Source organism: Vulpes vulpes, chromosome 12, assembly GCF_048418805.1.
Source record: "Vulpes vulpes isolate BD-2025 chromosome 12, VulVul3, whole genome shotgun sequence".
Taxonomy (NCBI): Eukaryota; Metazoa; Chordata; class Mammalia; order Carnivora; family Canidae; genus Vulpes; species Vulpes vulpes.
In genome coordinates, this window is record NC_132791.1 from 130,391,692 (window position 1) to 130,419,263 (window position 27,572).

At 47.3% G+C, this 27,572-nt stretch overlaps 1 protein-coding gene and 1 long non-coding RNA gene across 2 annotated transcripts in view; both read left to right on the forward strand.

Annotated features, from left to right (window-relative positions):
- The first annotated feature begins 13,843 nt into the window (after positions 1–13,843).
- The window catches only part of TMEM123 (transmembrane protein 123), a 58,337-nt gene continuing 44,608 nt past the window's right edge, over positions 13,844–27,572 (forward strand). Inside the window, exons 1-2 of the mRNA XM_072729943.1 lie at positions 13,844–14,074; positions 18,373–18,429. Of these exons, the coding sequence (XP_072586044.1) occupies positions 13,975–14,074; positions 18,373–18,429 (157 nt within the window). The 5' untranslated portion in view covers positions 13,844–13,974. The remainder of the gene's footprint in view (positions 14,075–18,372; positions 18,430–27,572) is intronic.
- Positions 18,502–27,572, forward strand: part of LOC140594708 (uncharacterized) — a 39,647-nt gene continuing 30,576 nt past the window's right edge. The window contains exon 1 of the long non-coding RNA XR_011995855.1: positions 18,502–18,635. This is a non-coding gene — a long non-coding RNA (uncharacterized lncRNA). The remainder of the gene's footprint in view (positions 18,636–27,572) is intronic.

Consider the following 27,572-nt stretch of genomic DNA (forward strand, 5'->3'; position numbering starts at 1 on the left):
TGTTAACATAGACATTCAGCGAGTTGAAAATTTTATTAGTTTATTATGGTTACATTTATGATTTATAACAAGCATTAAAACAAGACAACATTATATGGTCTCATTCATTTGGGGAATATAAAAAATAGTGAAAGGGAATAAAGGGGAAAGGAGAAAAAATAAGTGGGAAATATCAGAAAGGGAGATGGAACATGAAAGACTCCTAACTCCGGGAAACGAACTAGGGGTGGTATAAAGGGAGGTGGGTGGGGGGTGGGGGTGACTGGGTGGCAGGCACTGAGGTGGGCACTTGACGGGATGAGCACTGGGTGTTGTTCTATTTGTTGGCAAATTGAACACCAATAAAAAATAAATGTATTAAAAAAAACAACAGGACAATACAGAACCAAACAATTGGAACAAAATTACCTTCAAAGAAGTAGCTGGTGTTTATGTTAGACTATAATGCCTCTGTCAGAGCCACACCACGTTTCTCATATGCTGGACAGTCACATAAGCCATCTAATTAACAAGAAATCAGTATTTTAGGCTTCAGTGAAACTTCCCTTTTCTTCTGAAGCGCACTCACTATCTGTGAACAGATACAGAGAAATGTGTGTGATGACCAGGAAGGCTGCCCCCAGTGGGAATGAGGAGCACCACCTCCTTGGGAGCTGCCCCAGGCCTGGCTGGCCCATCAGTGGCTCCCAGCTCCCCATCCCCGCCCCCAGCACGGGCAGCTCAGTGCAGAGCAAAGACCTGCAGGCCCCGCAGCTGACTTAGGTCGGGACGCACCGCCAACACGGGGACGCTGCCGGCAGCTGAGCTTGGGCTGGGAACTGGATGTGCTCATCTCAGCCTCCCGAGCACGCCGCCCGGTCCTGATGCCTGGGGTGGGCAATCCTGCTTCAGAAGGTCATAGGGATGAATGAAGACTTGGTAAGTTCGTGGACATGCTGGGACTGAAGGTCACAGACAGAGGCTCCGATGTGGCCTCTACCTCCTGCGCTCACAGGCAAGGTTCCTGCAGAAGCACAGAAGGTCACCTCAACTCACACGAGCCTCACATGAACCAGCCATGAGACGTGGCTGATGAAACAATTTTAATGCAACCTCAAGACTGAGTTAGCAGCAGTTCAATGCTCGAGGGAAAGCCAGCTGATATGGGATTCTTCCTGCTGCAACCATGTCTCCAACATCCCAAAGGCCATGCCCAATTCCAAGGGAAGTGATCTTTCCCACACAGAGCCTCTCCCTTTTGTTCTGTTGACAGGGTTTTCTCCCACCACAAAAATTCTTCCCATCTCCACTGTCCTCCTGGGGATCCTCCCTGTCCCATGTGCCAGTCCCCTCAACCCCAACATATTTCTATTTCCCCCAAATCCCTATTACAATATATTGTACTTACATTTTTTACCCAATATTTCCATTATTTATTTACATGTCTTATTTATCAAAGAATGTCAGCTGCAAAGCACTGATCAGAGGCAAGTGGTTTTCATGATTTTTGTTGTACTTGCTTCCTTGCACATTTCACAGGCTTCGATTATCATCTTCTAAAGGCCAGTGAGAAACCAAAGTTGTTTCTTTTCTTTCCTCTGACATTATGCACTACGCCCAGCTAGTTGCTCTGGGAAAAGAGCAGAAGTCACTTGTCCACGGCTGACTCAGACATGTACAAGCCACAACAGGAGGAAGGAGACAGACTGGCAAGGAGCAGGAGCCAGCATGCTCTCCAGGCCAGGGGCTGGGCGTTGAAACAACTCTGAGTATATAGATTCATGTACATAGCTCGCATGAGAATTAAGCAACCAAAAATATAAACAAATAATTCCCAGAACAGGAAATACAAATGCCCAAGAAAATAACCAAAGCTGTGCCATCTCCCTTAATAGGAAGGAAAATGCAAATTGAGCAAAATGAGCCTCCATCATTCATTTATCACCCTAGCAAAAGACAAACGGGTCATGTTCAGTGTTGGCAAGAGCAGGAACATACATTTTAAAATGCATTTTACAATACTGATCAGAATTTTTGAAACATATATGCCCTAAGTACTCACATTTCTAAGAATATGCTCCTCAAAATTACTTTTTCCATGTTGCCAGATTTTGGCTGAAGGATGCTCACAGTGCCATGAATTTTTATTAGTAGAAATCAGAGATGACCTACATCTCTGTCAAAATAAGTATGTTTACATAAACAACACATCTATGCTCTGATGCTTCATAGTCATCACACAGATGAAGTATATCTCTTTCTGTGGATATGGAAAAATAACCCACAATATATTGTCAAATTTAAAAAGCAAGTTGCAAAACAGTAACTAGGGTATAATTCCTTTTTTCTGTGGAAAAAAAAGACATATGTTCTAGGTTTCCACATTCATATAAATGCACATGCAAATTTCTACATAACTACGTGTGCAAAGACAAAAACAAACATATAAACAAAAACAGGTCTGAGGGGCAGCCCCAGTGGCCCAGCGGTTTAGCGCCACCTTCGGCCCGAGGTGTGATCCTGGAGACCCAGGATCGAGTCCCACGTCAGGCTCCCTGCATGGAGCCTGCTTCTCTCTCTGCCCCCCTCTCTCTCTCTCTCTGTCTGTCATGAATAAATAAATAAAATCTTCAAAAAAATAAAATAAAATATTTTTAAAAAAACAGGTCTGAGAAGAAAACCCCCCACACCTGTGGTTTCCCCTAGGGAGGTAAAACAGGAAGGGACTTTTTACGCACCTCTGTGTATTGTTTAAGTTTCCTTCCAGCCTTTATGTAAAACTTATGGCTTTTTTCAAATAGAAAATAAGCCCAACAAAAGTAGAGGCTTTTAAAAGTTGTTATAAAATGTTTGAGTATTTGCGGAAGCAGTCATCAAACTTCAGAGACTGCATGCATGAATAATCTCTTTATTTTAAGTATTCTTTAGAACTCTATGCTCACAAAATTATTCACATATATTTGTGTCAGTTACAGAAACCTGAAATCCTGTGTGGTTGCCCAGAACAGTCACTTCCATGTTGTAGATGTGATAAGAAAGGAACTAAAAGAAAAATAAATGTCTCTGACACTTTGCTTTTAAAAAATTGACACCCCAAGCATAGGGCTCTCAAAACAATTCACCTGATGGCTGATTGATGCTCTAGGAGTTGCACATTCATGTGCCACTGGACAGGGAAGTAACCAGGTGAGAAGATTGGTGCAGCCAGTTAGAATGAGCAGGTGAGCAGGTGAGCGCCCTGGGACGTTGGGAGGTGTGCTGCCCACAGCTAGCTAAGAGCTCTTCCCGCCTCCAGCCTGACTGACAGGACAGACGGGTTATCCTGGATCTCCTAGCATTTCTAGAGAAAGCAGACATCAGAATTTTTCGTTGCAATACCCCCAGCTTTTACATTTTAACAACTAATTATTTAAAATAGTAAGTGCTATGCTGGTAAATTGCAAAGGCCAAACAAGACCTGTCTCCCACAGGATTTGACCAGCTGGATTTCCCACTTGCCATATTTGGGTTCCACTGTCCTCACGGAGTTTCAGGGGACTCATTCCAACACATCTTAATGACCCCACATCAGTCCACTCTTCTTTCATCAGCCTTTGGCCATGGAACTCTAGGACATCAGAGTTCAGAGATGGTTTAAAAATATCTCATTGGAAAAAAAAAAAAAAGAAATATCTCATTGGGGGCACCTGGCTCAGTGTGTTAAGTTTTTTACTTCAGCTCAGGTCACAACCCCGGGGTCCTGGGATTGAGCCACAGGTAGTGTGAGTCTGCTTCTCCCTCTCCTGCTGCCCCTCCCCTGCTTATGATCTCTCTCTCTCTCTCTCTCTCTCTCTCTCTCTCTCTCACACACACACACACACACACACACACACACACACACAAAATTTAAAAAATAAATATCTCATTAAAAATCTTTAATTAATCTAATCTCTCATTAAAAATCATTTTGGGAAGCACCCATGTGGCTCAGTGGTTGAGCATCTGCCTTCAGCTCAGGTCATGATCCTGGGATCCTGGGATTGAGTCCCACAATGGCTTCCCTGCAAGGAGCCTGCTTCTCCCTCTGCCTGTGTCTGCCTCTCTCTGTGTCTCTCATGAATAAATAAATAAAATCTTTTTAAAAAATCTCTCATTTTTCATTGTAGTCAAATATAAGATAAAACAATTTTATGTGTACAATGCAGTGGCATTAATTACATTCACAGGGTTGTACAACCATCACTACCAGCTATTTCCAAAAATTTTTAATACCCCAACAGAAACTCTGTACTCCTTATACCCCCACCACCTTGTAACCTCCAGCCTGTTCAAGGCACCTCAACTGTCTGCAGTCACCTATTTGCCTTTTGCATCTGGCTTATTTCACTTCACATGATGTTTCCAGAGTCCATCCACATGGTACCATGCATCAGAGCTTCATTCCCTTTGCTGGCTGAAGCATACTCCACTGTATACCGTCTATCGTGATTTTTTTGTTTTTAGGTGGGCTCCACACTCAATGTGGAGCTTGAACTCATGACCCCAAGATTGAGAGTCACACGCTCCACCAATTGAGCCAGCCAGGTGCCCCAGTATTGTGGTTATAGTAAGAAACAAACATATATTTGGTCTTCATTTCCCTTTCAGGCATGAGAGCTTCTAAACCCTCAGAATTTCCCGAACTGTCAGAACAGTCAAGGTGTCTTTTGTTATGTTAGTGAGTGGCTTTTGGGTAAGCCCCTTGGTCACCTGAGGATGAGAACTAGTTGCCAGGGCAACCAACCAGGAGATTTGGGGTTGGAAATTGCAGTCCCACCCCCTGATGTCAGGGAGAGAGGGTCTGTAGGACCTGTAGGTAAAAATGCCCACCTGCGGCCAATGGTTACATCAACCATGCCTACGTAATGAAGTATGAAGTATCCATCAATAACCAAAGAGGACAGGTTCATAGAGCATCCAGGGTGACACTGTGGGGATCAGGGCGATAGCCATGTCCCGAGATGGTATAGCTCCGTGCCCTCCCCCACCATTCCCACTGATCCTGAGTTCTGTCCTTTTATAATAAGCCAATAATTCAGTGAGTAAAAGGGTTTCCTGAGTTTAGTGAGCCAGTCTAGCAAATTAATCCAACCCAAGGACAGGCCGCGGGAACCTCTGGTTCACAGCCAGTAGGTCCAAGGCACAGCTAAGCTGACTGGCAGCTGGCCTCTTAAGTGTGTGTTTGTTGGGAAGCTGGGACTGAGCCCCTTACTTGTGCAGTCTGATGTTCTCTCCCCATAGACAATATCAGAAGTGAGTTAAATTGGACACCCCGCTGGTGTCTGAGCACTGCTTGTTGGTGTAGGAAATTGAGCTTAGAACATTTTCTATGTGTCTACCATGTTTGGTTTATCTGTTCCTCTGTTGATGGGTTGTTTCCACTTTTCAATGCTGTCAAAAATGCTATGAATATTGGCTTAAAAATATCTGAGTCCATGGGGAATCCCTGGGTGGCTCAGCGGTTTAGCGCCTGCCTTTGGCCCAGGGCGCGATTCTGGAGTCCCGGGATCAAGTCGTGCGTCAGGCTCCCTGCATGGAGCCTGCTTCTCCCTCCTCCTGTGTCTCTGCCTCTCTCTCTCTCTCTCTATGTCTGTCATAAATAAATAAATAAATAAATAAATAAATAAATAAATAAATAAATAAATTTTTTAAAAAAAATATCTGAGTCCATTTTTTATTCCTTCAGTCTATACCTAACAGTAAAATTGTTGGATTATAGAATAATTCTATATTTAACTTTTTGAGGAACTGCCAACCTGTTTCCCACCATTGGTACCATTTTACAAACCCACCAGCAATGCATGTAAATCCCTTATTTTTAAGGTGAAGAAATCAAGGGTAAAACTGGTTAAATAACTTGACCATATTTGACAGAAAGTCAACTGTAGAGCTGATTCCAGAAACAAATATCTTGAGTCCCAATACAATCCTCTTTCCAAGGTTAACACTGCTGAGATGTAAGTCAGATGATTAGGCAAATGGCAGTGATGTCTGCACAAAGACTGGACCATTGGAAAGAGACTCCTTAAAAAAATTTTTTTTCAAATAAAAAAAAAAAGGAAAGAGACTTCTTGGTATATTTGGGGAAAGAATTTGAATAAGCTCTAGATTTTGTTCCCCATATAGAATTTTTAGTCTCTTCTTCCTCAGGTCTAAGCTCTAAGAGAAGATTAAATCATGCTTGTCTCTTGCCTAGTACCTAATTGTAGTCATAGGCACATATTTGATCATTATTACATTTACAGTTCTAAAATAAGGGCTTAAAATATTAATTTAAATGCAATAAGTGTTCGTTTTAGAAAAAATGGCAAATTCACAAAAGTGGGGAAAAAAGATTACATACAGAACCATCTATCAGAAAAATTACTACTAAAGCCTGAGTACTTTTCCCCCCATTTTTTCCCTAAAAATGGTGGTTTTGTTTGATATATATAGTTGGAATTGCAAACTCTTAAAGTTTAAGAGAATTATTGCAATATGGGGGAGGCAAGCTTAAAAAATAGATTAAGGAAAAATAGATACTCAGTTCTAGGAAAGGGCCCAATATACCACTAGCGGTTCCTCCTACCAACTCAGCAGCCCTCCTAGTCTTTTGGCATCCCTTTTGGTGGTATGTTATTACTTAACTGTTTATAGAAAACTTTCATTTATCCAAATATAAGAGCCTCAGAAGCTTGGCCATATCTTATACTATTTTGTTCCTTCCTCCATGCTACAACTACAGTTGATGCTCAGCAAAGAAGTTTTGGATGATTTTCGCTGATTTCATATCACCCTCAAGGTCAACATTCCTCTGAGTCTTCAGTAAGGGGTAACTTCAGTAAGGGCCAACCCAGGCCCTACAGGGCTTCCCACTCCACATTCAAAAATTAGTTCAGCCATCAAAGGCCATTTAAATATCATTTGAGGGGCACCTGAGTCGCTTAGTCAATTGGGCATCTGACTTCTTATCTCAACTCAGGTTATGACCTCAGAGTCCTGAGAGTGAGCCCTGCATCAAGCCCTGCATCCAGCTGCAAACTTAGCAGAGAGTATACTTGAGGTTCTCCCTCTCCCTCTGCCCCTCCTCCTGCTTGCTCACTCTCTCTCTCTCTAAAATGAATAAATCTTCAAATGTCATGTGAATCTTTTGTTTGCCTAACTTGAAGAATACTGAATGGAATTCAACACATAACCCATAATAACACTTCTCCCCCCAGGCCCCAGCGCCCTCTCTCCAAGTCTCAAGGCTACAGGGGACTCAAAGCCCAGTCCCAAAATTATCGCCAAAAATTCTCTCTGAACTCCATCCTTTGTGGTTTTTGGTCTCACTTTTCTTTCCTATTCCTTTGATTTCTATTGCTTCTTCCTTCTAGCCATTAAAGACAGCCCTTTGAGTCTTGGTATGCGTTCTTGCTCTTCCGGGTGACCCTCACTCTTCTGGGCCACTGATCATGTGTTATGAGAGCCCGGGCATGGCGGTGGCACACTCAGCCACCCTCTTGGCAAGAGACACAGGAGTTAGGACTCGGGGGAATATGGGAGGGACTGGGAAAAATCACAAATGCCTGTAATGTATTATCCTGACTTTATTCTCATTACACGATGGAATTCTCACACATTATTTATTTGAGGTGGACTACAGAAAGGTCTTTGGAAAAAATTACTTGGCAAACTATAAGGGTAAGATGATGAGTTTTCTTTGAGGAAGAAGGTTCCTGCATATGTGTCCTCTGCTCTTCAGAGTGTCCACCTTGAGGACACAGCAGACTTGATACAAATGGTTTAACCCTTTGATCTTACCAAGCAAAGCCTTGGGCCTTCTGACCCTTGAAACTAAAAACTTCCTCTGGAGTCAGCTCAGAGGTCCATCTCTCGTGGGTATAATGAGGCCATCACAAGGTACACTCTCTTGTCTTCCACACAGAGAAGTTTTCATTTTCCTCTCTTCTACTTTCTGAATAATTTGTGTGACATTCTCTCCAAATTTTGTAGTCACTTTAGCTCACATCCATGTTATTATCACTGATAATACTTGCCCAATATTGAAATCATGTTGATATAGAGGGTCTTTTGTTGCACTCTTTCAATTTTATTTCCCCAACACTCCAAGGATCCTCCAAAAAACCAGTTTCATCTCTTCAACTATATTTCTTATTTTCCTCTCTGTCCAGTCAGGTAATAGCCACAGTGCACGACTTGTAGGTGAGAGGGCACTTCAGTAACACACAGAGCCACTCAGTGACCTCCTTGACCCAGGAAGACACCAACACAGGATCATGGAAATCTTTGGTTCCACCGGGGGGGCTCTCTGTGTGCCTTCTGGAGGGAGGCTGCTCTGAAGGGCTCAGAAATGACAGAGGGACAGTGAGATAGAGTTCAGAAAGTATGTGTGAATATTCTGGGCCACCGGGTGTGGAGCTACTGCCCACCCACTTACTGAAGCCACAAACTGAGGGCTCAGCCTTAATATCTCTTTCCCTCAAGTACCACATCCAGTTGAATCCACACCCCAAACCCATTTGCTGCTTCCATTGTCATTACATACATAACAGGCTCCTGACCAGACTCCCCGTTTCTACTCTTGCTCCTCATGAGCAGCCTGTGTAACCTTTCCTAAAAATATAAATCGTAATGTGTCGCTTTGTCAGTTCTCCAATGGCTTTCCATCTGCCCCGGTTCACTGGGCTTTGGCCACAGTGGCTTCCTTTCTTGTGCCTCAACACACCAAGCTTGGTTGAAATGTACTACCTCTGGTTTTTTCACATGGCTCCTTTTAAGGACTCAAGACTGTAAGTGTCCCCATTACCTCCTTAGAGAAGACTTCCTTGACTACTTATCCTGAACAACTACCCTGATGTTCCGCATCACACTATGGAGCACTCACTTCCAGGGCTTCCTTGTGGGGCTGAGTTCACTCAATGGCTCTAACTCCTGTTGAGCTAGTGGAGCATGAGCCCTCTTCCTCTCCTTCGAGATAGGAGGCAGGAAATACCCAGCAGGGATCAAGATGACAAGACCTTTATATCAGATCTTTTTGTACTTCCCCATAATGGCTCTTTTATCTTTTGTCGCTATGATTAGCCATGAGTCTTGCTACAGAATGTGCTCGTGGTCCAGGGCAGCTAGTGCTGCCGGGGACTTGCAGCCAGCTCCATGGGAAGGCTCACAGAAGTGAGGATGCTGCTGGGGGGGGGGGGGGGGGGTAGGGGGCAGGTGGCTTTCACTGACCGGGTCCCTGCAGCCTCCTCCAGAGAAGAGCCGAGGATGAGAGCAGGAGCTGACCTACAGCCTGGCACTAACAGCAGTGGAAGAGCCCAGCACCTTGGCCTTGGCCCCTGGGGCTTGTCTTCCTCCCATCCTCAAGGTACAACATAATCCTGTCCAGGTCACATATGGGAAACTAACCACCCCCCAGCTCCCCCACCTCCATCACCCTCACCTCCCCCCTCTCCCGCCAAATCCTTTGGATTCAGACACAGCTCCCTACTCCTTTTTTGTGAAGTCATTCCTTAGTAGTCCAGGAGGAACTCTCTCTAATCTGACTTCCTTGTTTGGGGAGAAAACTCCACCTGTGTAGGAGTCCATTGTTCCTGCTGGATCTTCCCCTTAACTTGTTTCTGGCTTGTTGTATTTTTGCTTATGCTGTTGCCTTAATGTGAGAATCCTACAGAGCACTGAATACAAAATCAATACCCAGTAATCTTTTTGGATTACTGGTACTCTGAGGGAAGAAACAAGAAGGAAAAACAAGAAGCAGAGGGAAGAAGGCCTGAGAAAAGCCGAGGCTTCCAAGCACAGGGAGAGGAAGCAGAGGTGCAGGAGAGGGAGGAAACCCAGGGAATCAGCTTTCACTGGGAACTCATAATCACCATGCATGACATGCTGCCCATCTGCCAGAATGGAAGGCGACAGGAAATTGGCAGGAACAGGGAAATGGCCACAGACCAACTCACACTTTCCTTACATCGTCCCGCTGCCTTGTCATGCTTGCTGCTCCCTCACGATCCCAAAGTCCCGCAAATTCTGATTCCTTCCTCGTGCAAATACTGACATCAACAGACCGGCTTGTACGTGGCTAGACCTGTGCACATCTAACCAGATGACCATTCCCTTATCACCTCTTTTTCTTTTGATGAATAAAAACTTACTGTGGGATATAAGCAAGTTTCAGTGATAAAACATGGAATCTCTATCTCTGTATCTCCTGTACAGTCATAACAGATGCATCATCTGCCACTCTTACTTCCCTCAATGGGATCTATCATTTCATGGGGCAGGTAAATCTGTATTATTTGCTATTTTCCAGCACCTAGCATCATGCCTGGTGTATGACATGTGTTCGATAAATTTTTGGATATCGATTACTTGAATGGATAATGGTTCTAGTCTCTGCTTCATGTTCGGGTGACCTTCAGTCTAAGACACAGACGTGTGGGAAATACAGAATGGACAGAACAGAATTGCTGAGCGAGAAGAGTAACAGAGGTTGGCTCTGCCTCTGTCTACCCAAAAAACCCACACATGTAAATTGAGTGCCTTCAATGTGATGGGACATGTGTTAGATTCTCAGATAGAGCCCTGCTTTTCCATGATCGCATCGTAGTGTCCATCACACTCTGTCAGCCACTAGACTGTGAACTCTGGCAGGACATTGGCCATTGTGTTGTAAGTGCTCAATAGTTGACAAGGCACCTAAATGGACGTGATAGCCTTCTGGGGGAAGAAGACATATCCCATTGTATAGAGTCAGGATCCTTAGTTGAGAGAAGAAAAGCTGACTGTTGCTGATGTAGCAGAGAAGGAGGGCGTTGAAGATACTGGGTGGCTCTCTAGATTGTTGGAAGTTGTAGAGAATCATGACCAAGGCTAAGTCCCAAACCCGGCAAAACTAGTCCAGTGAGAGACAGTTTCTACGGCAGCTCCCAGCCAATACTACACCTGCATCAGAAACTCAATCTTACCTCCACTGAGAAACTGCTGTTGCTGGGAGCACTGCCAACCAAGCCAGTCACCTCTCCTGCTATCCACATCAGCAACACAAGCAACTGCAGACAGGGCCTGTGTCCTCACTCAAACCCAGATTTAAGTTTCATGTGGATGAGCAGGATTGGCACAGCCTAGGTCACCTTCTGGAGCCCAGCTGCAAGGGAGGCTGGGGATTTAAGATCTAAAGCAAGACAAGCTATTCCAACAGTGATGAGTGACCAAAAATATGACCAGTGTCCACTGTATTACAGCAGTACAGATAGGAGAGAAATCTGAAATATGCTCTCAGAGATAGTGTCTGGTTCTCAGGGAACTTGCATCCTTGAGGAAGAGACTAACAATAAGCATATAAATGACCCTAATGACAGATAGTGCTAGATGCTACAAAGACACATAAAACTGTAAGGTGGGTGTCTAAGACAAGCTTTTCTGAGCTGAGTAAACACCTACATGGCATGAGGGGCAGTCAGCAGAGTCCCTGAGGTAGGAACTGATTTGTTATTTCTAAAAAAAATAAAGGCAGCTGGGGCTAAGTAAGTGAACAGGGAGAGGGTAGAAAACAGGGCTGAAAGAGCACTGGGGCCATATGGTGTAGGGCCACGATTCTGGCCTCTGGAAAGTGGCAGGGGAACAGCATGATCATTCAGTATTCTAGAACGATCATGCTGGCTGGCTGCTGTGAGAAGAGGGTGGAATCAGGTGAGCAAACAATCAAAGTATGGGTAAGTGGATCAGGTCCACCTGATTTCTGGGGAGAAGTGAGACATGGAGAGAATTTTGAGAGATGAGTGAAAAGTACCCAGGAAAGGAGGTCAGGAGGCATCCTGGCAAAGGGAAGAGCAGGAGCAAATGCACAACAGCATGGAAGGCCCTGGAATATCTGCAGAATGCTGAGGAGCCTGGTGAGGTTCCAGAGACAATAGACATCTAGGTCTCCTAGACTGCCAAGGCCTCCAGTGCTGCTCTATGTAACTCCTCACTCACCAAAGTAAAGGGCAGTGATGGGGGCAGAGCCAGACACGAAGCTGGGGACAGATCTTCCCCAGGGAGTCCAGGCCTCCCCTAGGACTTCCTACAAGTGCAGGAAGGTCATAGTTCCTTGTCCTTCTACCACTTCCTCCTTAGACTGGAGGAAACTGTGGGCCAACCCAGTCCTGTGCAAAGCTGGTAGTGTGGAAATCAGATAACAGGCAAGATCTAAGGGTGTCAATGTCATTCCCAGGAGAAAATGTCAAGTGACTTCTTGTTTTCTATACTTTCTCATCTCTCTTCTGGAGGCAAGTTATGTTCCAGTCCAGACTCCCAGGGACACATACCCTGAGCCCTAAAGGAAGCATTCGAAGTAGGCTGGCCAGAAGAATAAGAGGAGAGTATTTCAGAAGAGAGAACAATATGCAAGTGCCCAGGAACCAGAAGCACCCGCGTCCACGGTCAGGCGAACCAGGGCTAGAAAGGCCGGTTGGACTCAGGTTGTGAAATCCTTGGCTGATGGGCTAGACAATCACCTGAGCAACTGATTCTCAAACCAGATTCCCCACTTGGGTAAAGAAATCAAAACCTCAATGTGCAGTGTATGCTTTAGTCTGCGTGGATGCCAGGGAGTATGTGCTGGCTGGCTCCCATCCACAGATGGAAATCTTCAGATTGAGGGCAGATTGCCCCATTTAGTCTCTACCATCAATCCTGTTCTTACTGGTAGACTTATCTGAGGCCTAAAAGTCCTATCTGTCCTCAGTTTTGGGAATTTAGCTGCAATGATGTGGCCTTTATATCATAAAATCTGGGTCAGATGTCAAAGATCTGCACATGTAGAGGGTTGCAGGCAGGGGCTCACCGCCATTTCAAGCACCCTGCACCTCTGTCCTTCCGCCCAAAGCGGGACCTGGGCTGCTCTGCACCTCAGCTGTGGGTGTCTCACGTCCCTCCCCCGGTCTGAGCAATAACCAAACGCGGGCCTGGGAAGCACTGCAAGTGAGCAGGGGCTGCGAGGGCTTCGGAGGGACTTGGCCAAGCACTACCCAGGTCAGGTTCTGCCATGCGCGCAGGGCCCGGGGAAGGAGGCCCAGGTGCAGGAGCCGGGGCCGGGCATCAGGTGCACTGTGGGGTACAGGTGCCACTCTGTGCCGTCTGCCCTCAGCGGACAGCGGGTATGGGCACAGTGTCAGCCTCCCAACACCTTTAAGGAAACACCTACATCCATGCCCTCCAGGTCTTTTCCTGCAAGCAGATTCCTCGGGGGCGTTTGTTAGCAGGACAGGCCTTTCCCGAAAGCATCTGGCCGAGCGGGCTTCCCCAGAGGGGCCCACGGCTGTGCTCCGCGTGCACCGGAGCGGAGCGCTTACCGTGCACTTCCCCGCCCCAACTCGGCCTGGGTCACCACAGAGCTCCCGCGACCCCTGCGACCCTGCACAAGCCCCGCCCATCCGAGCTCTGCTCCTCTCAGCCCCGGCCCTCCCGCCACGATCAAAGACTTCCTTCCGGGCCTCGCGAGGCCCATCCCCAGGGCCGGGAGAGGCCGGGAGAGGCCGGGCTCCGGCTCGGCTCAGCTGCAACAGGACCGCGGCTTCCGACGAGAAAAGAAACCCCGCCACCCGCCTGGGGCCTGTCAGTCAGCCAGCCAGGCCCCGCCCCTTCCGGGCCTGGTCCTCCTCTCGGCCCCGCCCCGCCCCGCCCCCTTCCCGGACAAGTCCCGCCCCCGCCTCCTGGCCACGCCCCTCGCAGAGGCCAAGCCCCGCCTCCTCGCCTCGCGCCGGCTCCTCCTCCCCCCGCCCCGCGCTCCGCTTTGCCGCCCCACCTCAGCCCCGGCCCCCGCCGGCCCCGCCCCCCGCCGGCCCCGCCCCCGCCGGCCCCGCCCCCTCGCCGGCCCCGCCCCTCGCCGGCCCCGCCCCGCCCGTCGCCCCAGGCCGGCTCCCGCGCCCTATTTGGGCATCGGGGGGCCGGCGGCGGGAGGCGGCGCGGCGGACGCTGGGTCGGGGAGCCGCGAGGCGGCCGCGTCCTGCCGTCGGAACAATGGGAGTGGGCGCGCGCGGGGCCTGGGCGGCGCTGGTCCTGGGCGTGCTGCTGATGCTGGCGCTGCTCAAGGCGGCTGTGGACAGCGCGGGCCTGGACGGTAGGTGCGGGCGGGCGGGCGGGGAAGCTGAGGCTCCGGCGGGCAGGGAGCCACCTGCGGGTCCGCAGGGGCGGGCCCCCTCCCTAAACCCGCGTGTGGACCCGGGCCGGGGAGCCTCGGATGGGCCCCGGGGAGCCCGGACGCCCCAGGCGCGGGAAGGGGGAGCTGTGGGGCACTCCCCGCCCCGCCACGGGGGCACCTGCCGCGGCGCACCTGCGGCGCACCTGGGGTGGCGGCTGCCGGGGGTGCGCCCCGCGCGGTGGTGCAGCGGTTCCGGGAGCCGGGGGGGGGGGGGGCTCGGGGAAGAGTCTGGGGCGGGGGTTCTCGGGGAGGAGCCCGGGGGGCGGGCGGCTCGGGGAACAGTCTGGGGGGCTGTGAGCCTCATTTCCTTTGGTCAGCGACTGGAGCTGCTGGTCCCCATAATGGCCGGGAAACTACCGTAAGTTATTTTAAGTGACTCGAGTTTTCCCTACTTTTAAGTTCTGTCCACTGAACTGTTTGTTGAGCCTTAGAGGAGTTTTATCCAGGAAAAGATAAAGACCTCAGTTCAGGCACAGCACCCGCTTTGCTTAGAATAATCGGGGTGAAAGAGACAACAATTTTCCTTTGTTTTGCTCATTTTGTTGTTCTTTGGCTTTGTTGAATTGTGCACGTCAGAAGTCGGCTTTGCAGACCCGATTCTGAAATTAAGCAAATCACATCTATCCTATTTTCAACAGATTGTAAGGTGAACAATCTGGAACCAAATCAGTCTATTTTGGTGCTAATTTCAAACCAATATTTTTAGGGGAAAGTCTCCCTTTTTTGTTATTTTGTGAAAGTAAACCTTTTTCTTGTCTCTCTGATGAATTACTGATTAGAGAAACTAAGTGTCCTTGCTTTACTTTTTTTTTCCCTAATAACACAGATTTTTTTTTTTTTGCCCTATTTTAATACTCACTGTTATGTTTATTAAAGTCTCGCTAGAGGTTAATGCTATTTGGAAATCTTGGAATGAATGCTCCATTATAGGAGAGCCTTCATTTCATGAACGAATATAGCCAACATGAGCTGGGATCCATTTCTACCAACTCTAATGTCACTTTGAAATTAGGGTAGAAGGTTCTGTAGAGAATTTCTCAAAACAAGTATCATTATGAAATTCAGTGACTTTTAACAATAATACAAGGGCTTATACAGTATTTTTTACTAGACACTCTTCCTGTGTATTCCCCATTATGCTAATTTAGGCCCACATATCATGCCATTGGATCCTTGCAGTATTATTCTCACTTTATAAATGGAAAAAACTGAGGCTTAAAAATTGCCTAACTTTTTCAATGTAAAACAGCTATTACATGTTTGATTTCAGAGATTAAAATCCCAACTCTCAATTTGCCATTTTGCCACTCAAGCCATTTTAGGTGGTGTTGGCTATTCAAGTAGATAATGCTTAAATGTATAATCTGCTATTGCCCAGAATATTGTAGGAGAAGATAAGAACATGGAGATTCTTTTTTTTTTTTTAAATATCCTGCACAGTCTGCTGTGTAGCTTCAAAAATATCCTTAGCTGGAGGAGTGAGGGAGGTGATGAGCAGGTGAGCAAAGCAGTGAGCAGGATTGATATTGGCAGTGCAGGAAGACATGGTGTGGGGGTGGGGTTATTCAATCAGGACCTTTGGTGGCAAGTGGCCAAAACCCACCTGGAACAACCTTAGTGGAAAGCAGGGACTTTACTTGGTCTGCCACTGGAAGTCCAGGGTGACTTCAGAAATGCACTACCAAGTGTTCTAATAGGGCACCAGGAAAAAAGCCATTTCCACTCCCTTGATTACACCTGTCAGCTCCCAGGGGAGCTGAGCCATTGTCCAAGTGTTGTCAGCCTGTTGGTGGGGATGATCGTAGGGTTCAGGAAGGGACTTCAAGTAGCAGGGACTTTCTAAAGTGAGTCCCAGGCGCCAGGCACCATCACAGTGGGCAGTTAGGAGAGTAAATTAATCTCTAGTCGGTGCCACTTCATGAATGTAAGTTTCTTCTCTTCCATTTAGTGCATCGTTGTATGTTAATACTTAGTCTCTGTCAAGTAAAGCATCATCCTCTTTATAGTTGGATGTCCTGGTATTCTTTGTCTCCTAGGATACAAAACCAGTGCCTACCCACAGTAGGTGCATCGTAATTGATTTGAAAAGGAGAAAGGCTCTAAAAGAAGAAAGGTCCTAGAGCTACAAAGATCATCAGCTTTTGTCTCCTTTTTTCAAGCAAAAAAGGTTGCTGGGACATAATATATCCTGAGTGATGACAGCAGGGAGAGAGAAAGAGGAGGCTCCTGCTGTGGTCTAGGCAGAGGGCTGTGGCACATTGGCCCGTGTATAAGTGCATGGATTCCTTTTGTGTTTGGCGGGGGGGAGGGGTGGTGACACTGAACAATCACCTGCAAACGGACTGGAGGAGAGAATGGGGACACACAGGAATCGAGGATGACCTCTTGGTGTGGGGACTGAACAGTTGGTAATTCCACCACTGAGAAGCCTGGGAGAGAAGCAAGTCCAGGCTCTGTCCAAGTCCAGGCTCTGTCACATACTAGCTAGGTGGCCTTCTCTGGGCCTCACTATCCTGTCACTGCAAAGTGGTATATTCCTGTCTCAGAATTGTTGGCCAGGCTAAGTGAGCTAGTGCAAGTTACATGCTCCCCAGGAGGCCTGGTGTGGTGGAAGCTCTTTATAATACTGGCAAGTACTTGATGCCAGCTGTTGCATACAGCAGGTATGCACTCGATGCCAGCTGCTGCATATAGCAGGTATACACTCAATGCCTGCTTCTGCCTCCAGTAGGCTGGTACACAAAGCCTAGAGTCATCCCTTCACGAATCCCTAAAGTAAGGGTTGCCCTTAGAGGCATCAGTAAAGGGTCATCTCATTCTAGCAGAGTCATGACCTTGATCTTCTTCATGTTTAATCTTCACACCACATCCTTTGTGATAAATGGAATAATTGCATTAAGAGGAAGAAATTTGCACAGGGTAAAGATAGGTCCTTCAAAGTTGTTATTTCTTACCTTGTAGTTTGAGAGGCTTTTGGGTTAGGGAGTGCTACCTTTGTGAATAATACACTTATTCTCTTCCCATATGCTACATATATTCAATATCCCGTTATACAAAGACCCAGATTGAGTAAACCACTCTGAAAAGTTGCTTAACTGGGGCATAGAATTCTTCTGAAGTTTTTCCAAATCTTAAGGTACTAATCAAAAATTAAAAGAATCCTACTTCTATAAAAAGGCTTGCAATTAAAAATGAAAATATATAATGAATATATATTACGTATAAAGAATATAACATCACCATCAGGAAAATGAAAATCAAAACCACAAGGAAAGATCATTTCACACCTGTCAGAATGCTAGAATAAACAAGAAACAACAGGTGTTGGTGAGGATGTGGAGAAAGAGGAACTCTCTTACACTGTTAGGAATGCAGTGGTGCAGCCACTGTGGAGAACAGTGTGGAGGGTTCTCAGAAATAGAGCCACCTTGTGATCCGGCAGTTCTACTTCTGGATGTGTATTCAAAGAAAATGAGGACAGTTATTTGAAATGATATGTGCACCCATGTTTATTGCAGCATTATTTACAACGGCCCGAATATGGAAGCCACCGAGTGTCCCCTGGTAGGTGAGGGGGTCAGGGAACATTACTGGATTATAAAAGGAATGAAATCCTGCCATTTGCAACAATGTGGCTAGAGCTAAAGGGTATTATGCTAAGTGAAATAAGTCAGAGAAAGACAAACACCAGATGATTTCACTCAGATGTGGAGTTTAAGGAAAAATGAACAAACAGAGAAACAAACTCTAAAGTATAGATAACAAACTAGTGGTTGCCAGAGGGGAAGTAGGAAAGCAACAGAAAGTCCTACCCACTCATCTTGTGTCCATGGTATGAAGTTAAGGGTCTCCATGGTAAGAGGCCCCGGGTGCTGAGCATAGAAGGGGCCCTCACAGGTGGTCGGCTGTGCTCCCAGAGCGGAGCTGCCTGTGCAGCACGTGTCCTTGTGTGGGCGCGCGCACTGCAATAGCCAGCCCACGGGCAGTACCGCGTAGGCCCCGTGTGTTCTGCCCTGAAAACCCCGGTAAGATAGTCCCGTGCTCCCTGGCAGTTGAAGGTGTTTCCCAGCAGCAGTGGCCGAGGCAGAACCTGCGTGCAATGCTGTGCCTTCCCGCACGCCCCACCACACCCAGCGGCTGGCGTCCTTAGATGTTGGATGCTTTTTCATCACAGGATGTGTTTTGTTTTTATAAGATCTCTATTTTTTTTTTTATAGGATCTCTAAACACAAAGAATTCAATGCCTTCAGGAAACCACAGTGCTAACCCAACAGGTGAGTTTAAGAAGGTTTGAGCAATAGATGTCACCTGTCTAGGATGCAGCAGGTCGAAGAGGCTGGGCAGGTACAGGAAGCTGTGCCCCGACTTGTGGGCACCATGGCTGCTGGTTCCCGAAGCCCAGTGGCTTCCATCTGGGTGGCCGTCCCAGGCATCGTAAGAGCGGCTGCCGCGTGGATCATCGTTCTCCGCCTCACCCAGTGTGAGTAACTCTGAGTCTTTCTGTCTGAGCATCCTGGGCTTCCACCCTGAGTTTCCAAGCCCATTTTTAGGCGCAAAGTCTTTGTCCGCCGCATGTAGATTAGGAATAGGACTCCCGGCATCTGCCGGCCTATGGGTGGGACAGGCCACCCTCACTGGTCAGTGGGGGCCACCTCCAGGGAGCCTGCCAGAGTTTCGCCTACCGCGTGGCTCCCCTGCCTGCACAGTCTGGGACAGAGGGTGTCCCTTCGGGAGGCCTGAGGCCACAGGGGGAAGGAGGTCCGCAGTCAGCCACCGCATGCGTCTGCTCATCTCCTTCTCTGGGTGCTGAGCTGGACGTGAGGAAACGGCACACGTGCCTGTCACCAGCCCTGTTTGTCTGCCCAACACTCACCAAGTGTCCCTCATATGCCAAGGCATTGTAGGGCTGAGGTAACAAGTTGTCCTGGCCTGGCTCCTGGGAGTCGTCATGGGCTTTTTGTCTTATTTCTCTGTGGGAGAGTACACACAACAGGACACCAGCCAGGGAGCCTTCCGCAGTGCACATTTGGGCGGCAAGAGCACTCACAGTCCTGTGCCCCCTGTGCCACATTGTTGGCAGCATCTCACGCTCTGCCCACCTCACATTCTCACCCTCATCCCCACTTCTCAGCGTCTCTGCCATGGCTCCTGGCTTCCATCTGAATCGAGAACCTTCTATTTCATTCAGCTTTCCTGATTCTGCAGCAAAGTTTTCATCTGGGGAGAAGAGACTAGAGCGGTTGCTGCAAACTGTAATAATGATTATTGCTGGGCACATAAGGGAGGGTTTTTAAAAACATCTTGTTAGATTATTAGGTGTCTTTTACTGAGAGCCTACAATGTGGGAGAAACTTCTCACACATTTGCTAACTGAGCAGTGCTGAGCTGGGGATGGTTTTGCATCACACGGGTGGAGCGAGCAGACACCCAGACTGGTTAGGACCCTGCCCAACATCACACAGCATGCTCGGGATTTGATTCCAAACCTGTGCCCCTTCACCACGTTTCCTGAAACTGTGATATGGTCTTACCTTTGGAAATGTTTTTCAGTGGAGAAGTCCCACTGCTAGCAGTTGTCAACAGTTGTCAGAGATTAACACGGTACTTTGAGATCACCTCCAGGGTCCATGCGATGATTCCAGATGCCCCGTCTAGCACTCGGAAATTCACAGGAAACAAAAAAAAAGAAAGCATTGCCTCAAAACGTTTTCCTAAAGACAGCAGATAATACAGTAATAAAAACTTCGTGTAACACTTCCCACAACCGTTACAGTATTCTTCTTATATCCTCTTTGAATCTTGAAAATTCTTAGGTAACATGTTGAATGTGTGTATTTTTGTAGGACATGGTGCTTAGTATTTTGTCTTTTGTGGTAACAGGCCCTTCTTATGTGGAAACACTGTTTTTGAACATTACCAATTTGTTTGGTGCTGTTGGTCTAATGTGGTTTATTTGGCATCACTTCCAAAATGATAGTCACATTTTTCTTTGGCAAACTCCTATGCTCTGTTACTGGAGGCATACGGGCCTGGGAAGCATGCAAACCGCCCACAGTCCTGCTGGCAGCATTGTTGCTTATTGCTTTTATAGGGCTCACCACGTTGGGTTCGGCAAATGTTCTTTCCCTGTTTTGTTTAGTTTTTGGTCTCTATCTAATTTCCTTGAGAGTGGGACCCATGACTTACTCATCCTAACACTGGGCCTGGTACACAGGAGGGAATGCACGTGTTGGTTAAGCTGAACTGAGGAACCAAGTGCATATTTTACTCCCAACTCACTTTATGGACAAGCCACTATGTGTGGTTTGCAGACATACCTGGTCCATGCTCCAGTGTGACCCATTATTACAGCTGTTTTGTCGTCGTCATTGTTTGAACAGTAGGATGGATACTTGAGGTCAGAGAAGCAGGAGTTGAGGTCACCCTCCTGTTGTACCACTCTGTTATATGTAAGCGTTGTGTTTCCTTTTATGCCCTAATCGTTATCTGAGGATAGCCATATCTTTGACCTTCTATGCAGGGCCTTATTTAGTTTTAGTAATTATACAGAAATTTTTCCACTTGGGGGGTGGACAAAAAGACTACAGGATTACCCAAAATGTAATCATGATTATTGTTGGGTAGTTATGAGAGGAGTTTTTTAAAAATGTGTTTTACTAGACCATTTGCATATTTTCAGCTTATAGAGAAAATAATTTTTCCCACTTTAGATGTAGTCAGAGGGCTTCGATTTTAGGGTCTGTGGATGGATGAATTTATTTTTTACGGTGTAAGGATGTCACATACCCAGATTTTTTTTCATAACAGATTTGGGCAAAGATACAAGAGAATGTGACATGGTTCAGAATGGACAGCATTTCTCATCCGTAGCCAGAACTCTGAGCCAGTAGCTCAAATGCCCTCTCCTTGACCTCTTATCACTGATGCTTCCCAAGAAGAGGAATCCGAGAGGTGGAAGGGATGACTGTCTGGGGGGAAGGCCCTCTTCTCGGGCATAATTTGAACCAGGCCAGTTTCAGAGAAGTCCATTACCCTCAATGTCCCATGTGTACAGAATGGCTTCTGGCATGGTAGCCCACCCTTGGTTCCACCATTTTGGCCTCTTGTTGGTGTGGTTTTATCCACAGATGTGGCAGGACTATAGCAATTTTGAGCAGATGGACTTGGCTTGGGCTCAGACTTCAGCAACTTCCCTAACTGTTCTGAAAAACTCGCTTGTTCTTACAGAACCACATCTGTTTCTCCAGGACTGGTTGTTGTGTTCAACACATGTTTCTGGGATGGCATTTGAAAATGAATGGTAACTTTTAACATCATCAGATGTTGTCTTAAGGAATGCAGAGTGGAAAATCTTGTAATATTATGTTCATTGAACAGATGTTTGTTTTGTCTGCCCACTGCACCAGGCGCTGTTTTAGTCTCGGGCAGGAAGTGGTGAATAAGACAGGTGAGTCCCTACTCCCATAAAGGGTACCACACCAGCAGATACAGACTAAGGAGAGAAACAACTAAGGAACTCGGGGTCAGGTGGTGATTGACAAAAATAAATGGCGTAGACTGAAGATATACACAAGTCAACTGGGAAACGTGGCAAAAGCCTGGGAAGGGCTACTTCAGATGAGGCTGTTGGGGAGCAGCCGCCATCTGACAAGACTATGATGGGAGGGAGGACAGCCCTGTGGATACGGAGTGGAGGACACTGCAGGTAGACAGGTGCCCTGAAACAGGACTGGGCCTCTCGTGTGCAGGGACATGGGCAGGTCATGGGCTGGCACAGTGGTGGCACGAGTTACATCATTACATGTAGGAGAGGAGGAAGTGGAAACCATGTTTCAGATGCACTATGATATTTTGAGATGTCAAAAATATAATAGAGCAGGGGTGCCTTGGTGGCACCGTCAGTTCAGCGTCTGACTCTTGTGACTCTTGATTTCAGCACAGGTTGTGATCTCAGGGTCCTGGTATTGAGTCCTGCATTGGACTCCCTCTCAGTACAGTCAGCTTGGGACTCTCTCCCTCTCTCTCTCTGCCCCTCCCCCATCTCATGCATGCTCACTCTCACTCTTTCTCTGAAATGAATAAATAAATCTTAAATGTGCGTGTGTGTGTGTGTGTGTGTGTGTGTGTGTGTGTGTGTAGTAGAGGAGACCAGAAATGTGGATTCTGGCCACTATGTTCACTTTTCTGGGTCTTTCTTGTGCGAGGCGTAGTAGGGTAGTTAGCTCTCAGGCATTAAAATGCTCCAGTGTTTCTGGATCACTGTGCACCCCAAAGACTGCAGGTGCAATGGTGAGTTGGAACACTCTTGGTGTTTTCTTCACTGAAGCATGCCTCTGTCCTAAACTAGTTGTAGGAGCCAAATGAGATGCTCCCAGTTCACATCAGAAAGTGCTGCTCTATTTTATTGTGATGTGAATAAGAGAAAAAGAACAGTTTGAGGAATATTAGAATGCAAAGGCAGGAAGAACAAAAGACGGTATAGAAGACAAACTTGCACTTGTCTACCCTCCCAGCACCTGCCCCATGAAAGGGTTGACCCTGGGCAGAAGGCTGGCTCCCAGACTGCGGTGTCCCATCTGTAATGCCCGTGAAAGTCAGGGTCATGTACACTGGGGTGCAGGAGGGCCCTTCCAAGCCTGAGCTTGGGGATCCAGCCCATGGGAGCATTTACCTTTTTTGATCCATAGAAAGCTGGTAGGCTTGCTCCGGGCTCCCCCGACATCTGTCAGACTCATTGACGGCTCCCCCCTCGTGTGTGGCAGTACAAGGGGATTTCTCAAGAACGTTCCCAGGTGTACAAAGGTGTCTCTTCCAGAGACATGGATATGCTTCCTAGAGTGTCCCATAGGGGTGTCGGGCACTTACTTGGGCTTTGGCATCTCACCCTTTTGTTCATCTATTATCTTACTTTTTCTTACTATGTAATTTCTTCACAACTAATTATAAAATACAAGGAAGGCACATACGTGATGAAAAATTTCATGCAGTGCATAAACATACGCAATACGTGCTTCCAGCCTTCCTGTGGGCACTGAGCCCCACCCAGCCCTATTCCCAGGTGTGCTGTTACAGCTCAAAGCCCAATTCCTTACTTACACCCAGAGATCTTCTCCTGTGTTTATCCCCGTTAATGGAACCACCATCATATGGTGTCTATAGCCAGAAATGTCACCAGTTTCACATGGATCCTTCCAAAAATTCATGCAAGTATAATTCATCTATAGTATAGACGCTTGTTATTAACATAAATGTGTAATGCTGAGTGTACTATGCTCTGCCCAGCTGGTCTCACCTAAACCTCATTGCTCCTCAAGGCTGATTGCTCTTCCTCATCCTCAGCCACGTGCTCTTCCATGGAACAGATGCAGCATAACGCACTCACCCAGCCCCCTGTTGATGCACATGTAGGTTATTTGCAGCCTTCGCTGTGTCGAGTGGGGCTGCAGTGAGTGTCCTCCCTGGTCCACCTTGGTATACCTCTGCAAGGGCTCTTTTCTAGTGGTGGAGTTGCTGAGTCACATGGTGTATTATTTTAACTGGGTATGTTGCTAAATTTTCTTCCAAGAACATAACACATGTTTACTCCCACTGGCAGTAAAAGGGACCTGTTTCCTACAGACTCAGTGGCACTGGGAAATAGCAAGCACTTTACTATTTGCTAAACTGAGATGTGATTAATAAACATGTCCTATTTGGAGTTAGTCTCAACTCAGTTGAAGGAATCTATTTTCATATTGATTTGGAGGACTTTTGGGGGGTTCTTTTTTAAAAAACCACTTCTTTAAGATATATTTCACATACTGTACAATTTCAAGTGTACAATTTGGTGGTTTGTGGTATATTCACAGATATGTACGGCCATAATCACAGCCCATTTTAGAGCATTTTCATGTCTCAGAGACAGATCCTATAGTGGTGACCCCCTCATCCACCAGCCAAACCCCTGCCCTAAGCAACCACTGATCTGCCTCTGTCTCTGGATTTCCTCTCAGACTTTGATGGGTGTGGAATCCTGTGGTATGTGTCTTCAGTGGGCAAAGTTTCCAAGGTTCATCCACGTTGTAGTGCATCTTGTATGGCCGAATGCTATTGCTCCTGCATTCATTTGTCGATGGACACGTGGGCTGTTTCTGCATTTCAGCTCTTGTGCCACAGCTATAAACATTGGTGGACATGTTTTGGTGGAAGTCTGTGCTTGGGCATGTCACTTGGGAGAGTTGATGGGTCACAGGAAAGTACTGTGCTTAAGGACCTGCCAGGCTGTGCCCACCACTGCCACTGCACCTTCAGTTGTGCCGGCAGCGAATGACAGTGTTGCGATGGTTTGAGTCTGCCTGTCCTCGTGGGTATGGGCGATACTGAGATTTGTAAGAAGCATGTATTGGGTCATTCAGATGGCCAGAATATATTCCCCATGTGTATTTGGTCATCGTCTGTGGTTCCTGGCGGCCAGCTCCTAAACCCATGGAGTTTCCTAGAGTTTCCTAAGCCTTAAGAGTGGTCAAGTTGTTTTTTGTTACACTAATGAGGTGATCCTAGGGCACAGGGCAAAGGTGGGGCTGGACCAGCCACTGGGTTAAATGGTTGGTGCTCTGCCCACCCACAGCCCTCCAAACTCTGGGGGGAATGGGGGAGCTGGAGATTCAGTGGCCCATAGCTAATGACTTGGGCACAACTGTGTGGTGAAGCCTCCATAAAAACCCAGACAGCTTGGGGAGAGCTTCTCATTGGTCAACAGGTAGGGATGCGGGGAGAGTGGCACCTGCTGAGGGCCTGGAGGCTCTGCCCCTTCCCCCTGACTCATCCTTGTCCTCCAGCCCTCCCCCCCCCCCACTCCCCGCACCTGTTCTACATTTCCTCTGGCCGCTGCTTCATGTCCTTAGTCCCTGAGCTGTGAGCCACTCTAGCAAAGGAAGGTAACTCAGGTTACCTGAGGTCATTGGAACCTCTCAGCTGCAGCAGGTGCTCAGAAGCACAATGACTGGGGCACAGGAGGGGGCTTGTGGGTGTTATGGGGGCCCATGCCTTCAGCCCTGGGATCTGATGCTGTCTCCAGGTAGGTAAGTGAGGACAGTTCTCAGACATCCCGCTGCTGTCCCAACAGTTATAGGGACCCTCTCACCCTGAGTTGGGATTGGGAACCCATGTTAGTAGGAAACCACATCTCATTGTGGCTCTAATGGGCTTCTCCTCATGGACTAGTGGGGGTGAGCATCTTCTCACATGTTCATTGGTCAGTGGTACATCATGGAGAGAAGTCTGTTCGCATCCTTGCCCACTAGTTAACTAGGTTGTCCTTTCAGTACCTTGTCTGTGCTGCCTCATTTTTTTATAACTATGAAAATAGCACATAGTTTGGAAATATATTTTTTAAATCATTTAAATTAGTCTCACCGAGTATTTTTAGTTTTTTTAGAATTCAAACTTAACTACACGGACATCGTTTCTTAAAGAGGGAACTAACCCTCTTGTATAAAACCCAACACTGGGGAACAACTAGTTAAAAAATGACAAATTGAGTGTATTCCAAGTTTGGTTAAGAACAGGTTTGACTGCTTTCACCCTACAGTGAATTTGATTTGCTGGAGTTTTGTGCCCCCACCTCCTGGTTACATGTGCTCTCTGACATTTTGTGACATTTTGAAGAAGACAGAATTATTGCTTTGCTCTTCAGTGAACTCGGGCCAGTTATTTAACCTCTTTATGCCTCACTTCCTTCTAGAGGAAAAAAAGCTGGTAAAATACAGGTGTTTCCTGGGACAAATGAGATAATAGGTAGAGCACCTGCCTTTCATACAGCCCCTGGCACAAACTAAAAATTAAATGTGCTCCTCCTTGCTCTCTGGTCACAATGACCTTTTGTTGGTCCCTCCTGTGTCCACCTTCTTTGCCAAGGGGCCTTTGCACATGCTCTTCTGGTTCTCTGAAGAGCTCTTCCCTCTTGCCTCTGCCTGGTTAACACCCATTCAGCTTCCCATTTCTGTGCAAGCTTCTCTGGGTTCCAGACCCACAGAGGACCCTCTCTACCTGATGGTTTAAGTCTGCCTCAGCAAACAAGTCAGCTCTGCCAGGGGCTTGCTGGCTTCAGGTACCATCTCGTTCCCAGTGCTCTGGAGAGGAGAAACATGCTCGGGGAGGAGGAAGTCAGTTTCCAGTCTCCAGCCTCACCGGTGAGATTCCTGGCAGTTCCTTTGTCAAGGTAAATCATGCCCAGCACTCCCCCCAGTGTGCTGGGAATTGGAAGCAGGGCCTTTCCCTCCACGGTGATGAGGAACAGGGCTTCAGTGTTAATGGGAGACTTGCTGCACTTGTGTAACTGTGACCCAGGGGAATGCTGTTTTCTTGGCTTGTGTTCTGATGAAGCCTCCCAGCAAAGCCTGATGTGATGAGCAGGGAAGTAGTCAGATGGACCGCTCAGATTGAAGAGGATGGCAGGGACCTGGCCTGGCTTACCAGGGCCGTGATGCTGAGCTGGGGGTACTGGGGTTCAGCCCGGTGACCTTGTGGCTGTGCCCTGACCTGAAGGAGTGGCATGAAGGTGATTGGGGGCTGGGGGTTTGGGGTTTAATAGCGCCGTGGGAAGCCACTGCAGCTTTTGAAACAAATCTGCCCAAGTGGGATACAGGTCTGGATGGCAGTGACAGAGATGGAGAGGAGGTGCTGGCTGGCTGGACGCAGCAGGTGTGCAGAGGGGGCAGCTGGCAGCTGGGTATTGAGGTTGGTGCTCAAGTGGCTTTTTGGCCAGTAACACCAGACACCTGACACTGTGGGCCTCAGGTTTATCACAAGTGGAGAAGTGAGGCCTGAGGACAGCAGAGAGATGCCTGCAGGATGGAAGGCAGGGGGGCAGTATCCCAGTGGGGACGGCCTCGTGAGGATGACAGGCCACAGGACTGCACTTAGGTCATGTGGGGAGTGAAAGGATGCCCCCGTATTATGCTTCCTGGTCCCAGAGCAAGATGGTGTGTCAGTGTGGAAATCCTGCAGTTTGAATGGTCGGCAGCCCACTTATCAGATATGAATCTGGGGGAATAAATCTCAGACAAGGTCATCTGTTGGTTACATTATTCCATTTTTATTTTATTTATTTTTCTCATTAAACTTTTGTTTTAGTGGGTCTCAAAATTCTGTGACAGATTTTTGGTCAAATTGTTTCCATTAAAAAGTACTGATTTAAAAAACTAATAACTTAAAACTGCCACACACGCACAGAAAAAAACAAATGGGCCACAAAACATTCTCCTTTCCTTCTGAAGGTTTTACGATGCATTATCATTAACCAGTCTTTACTATTAAACTTAAATGGCCAATTGACACACAGTTCTTTTTTTTAAAATTTTTTTGAAGAGTTTATTTATTTATTCATGAGAGACACAGAGCCATAGGCAGAGGGAGAAGCAGGCTTCATGGAGGGAGC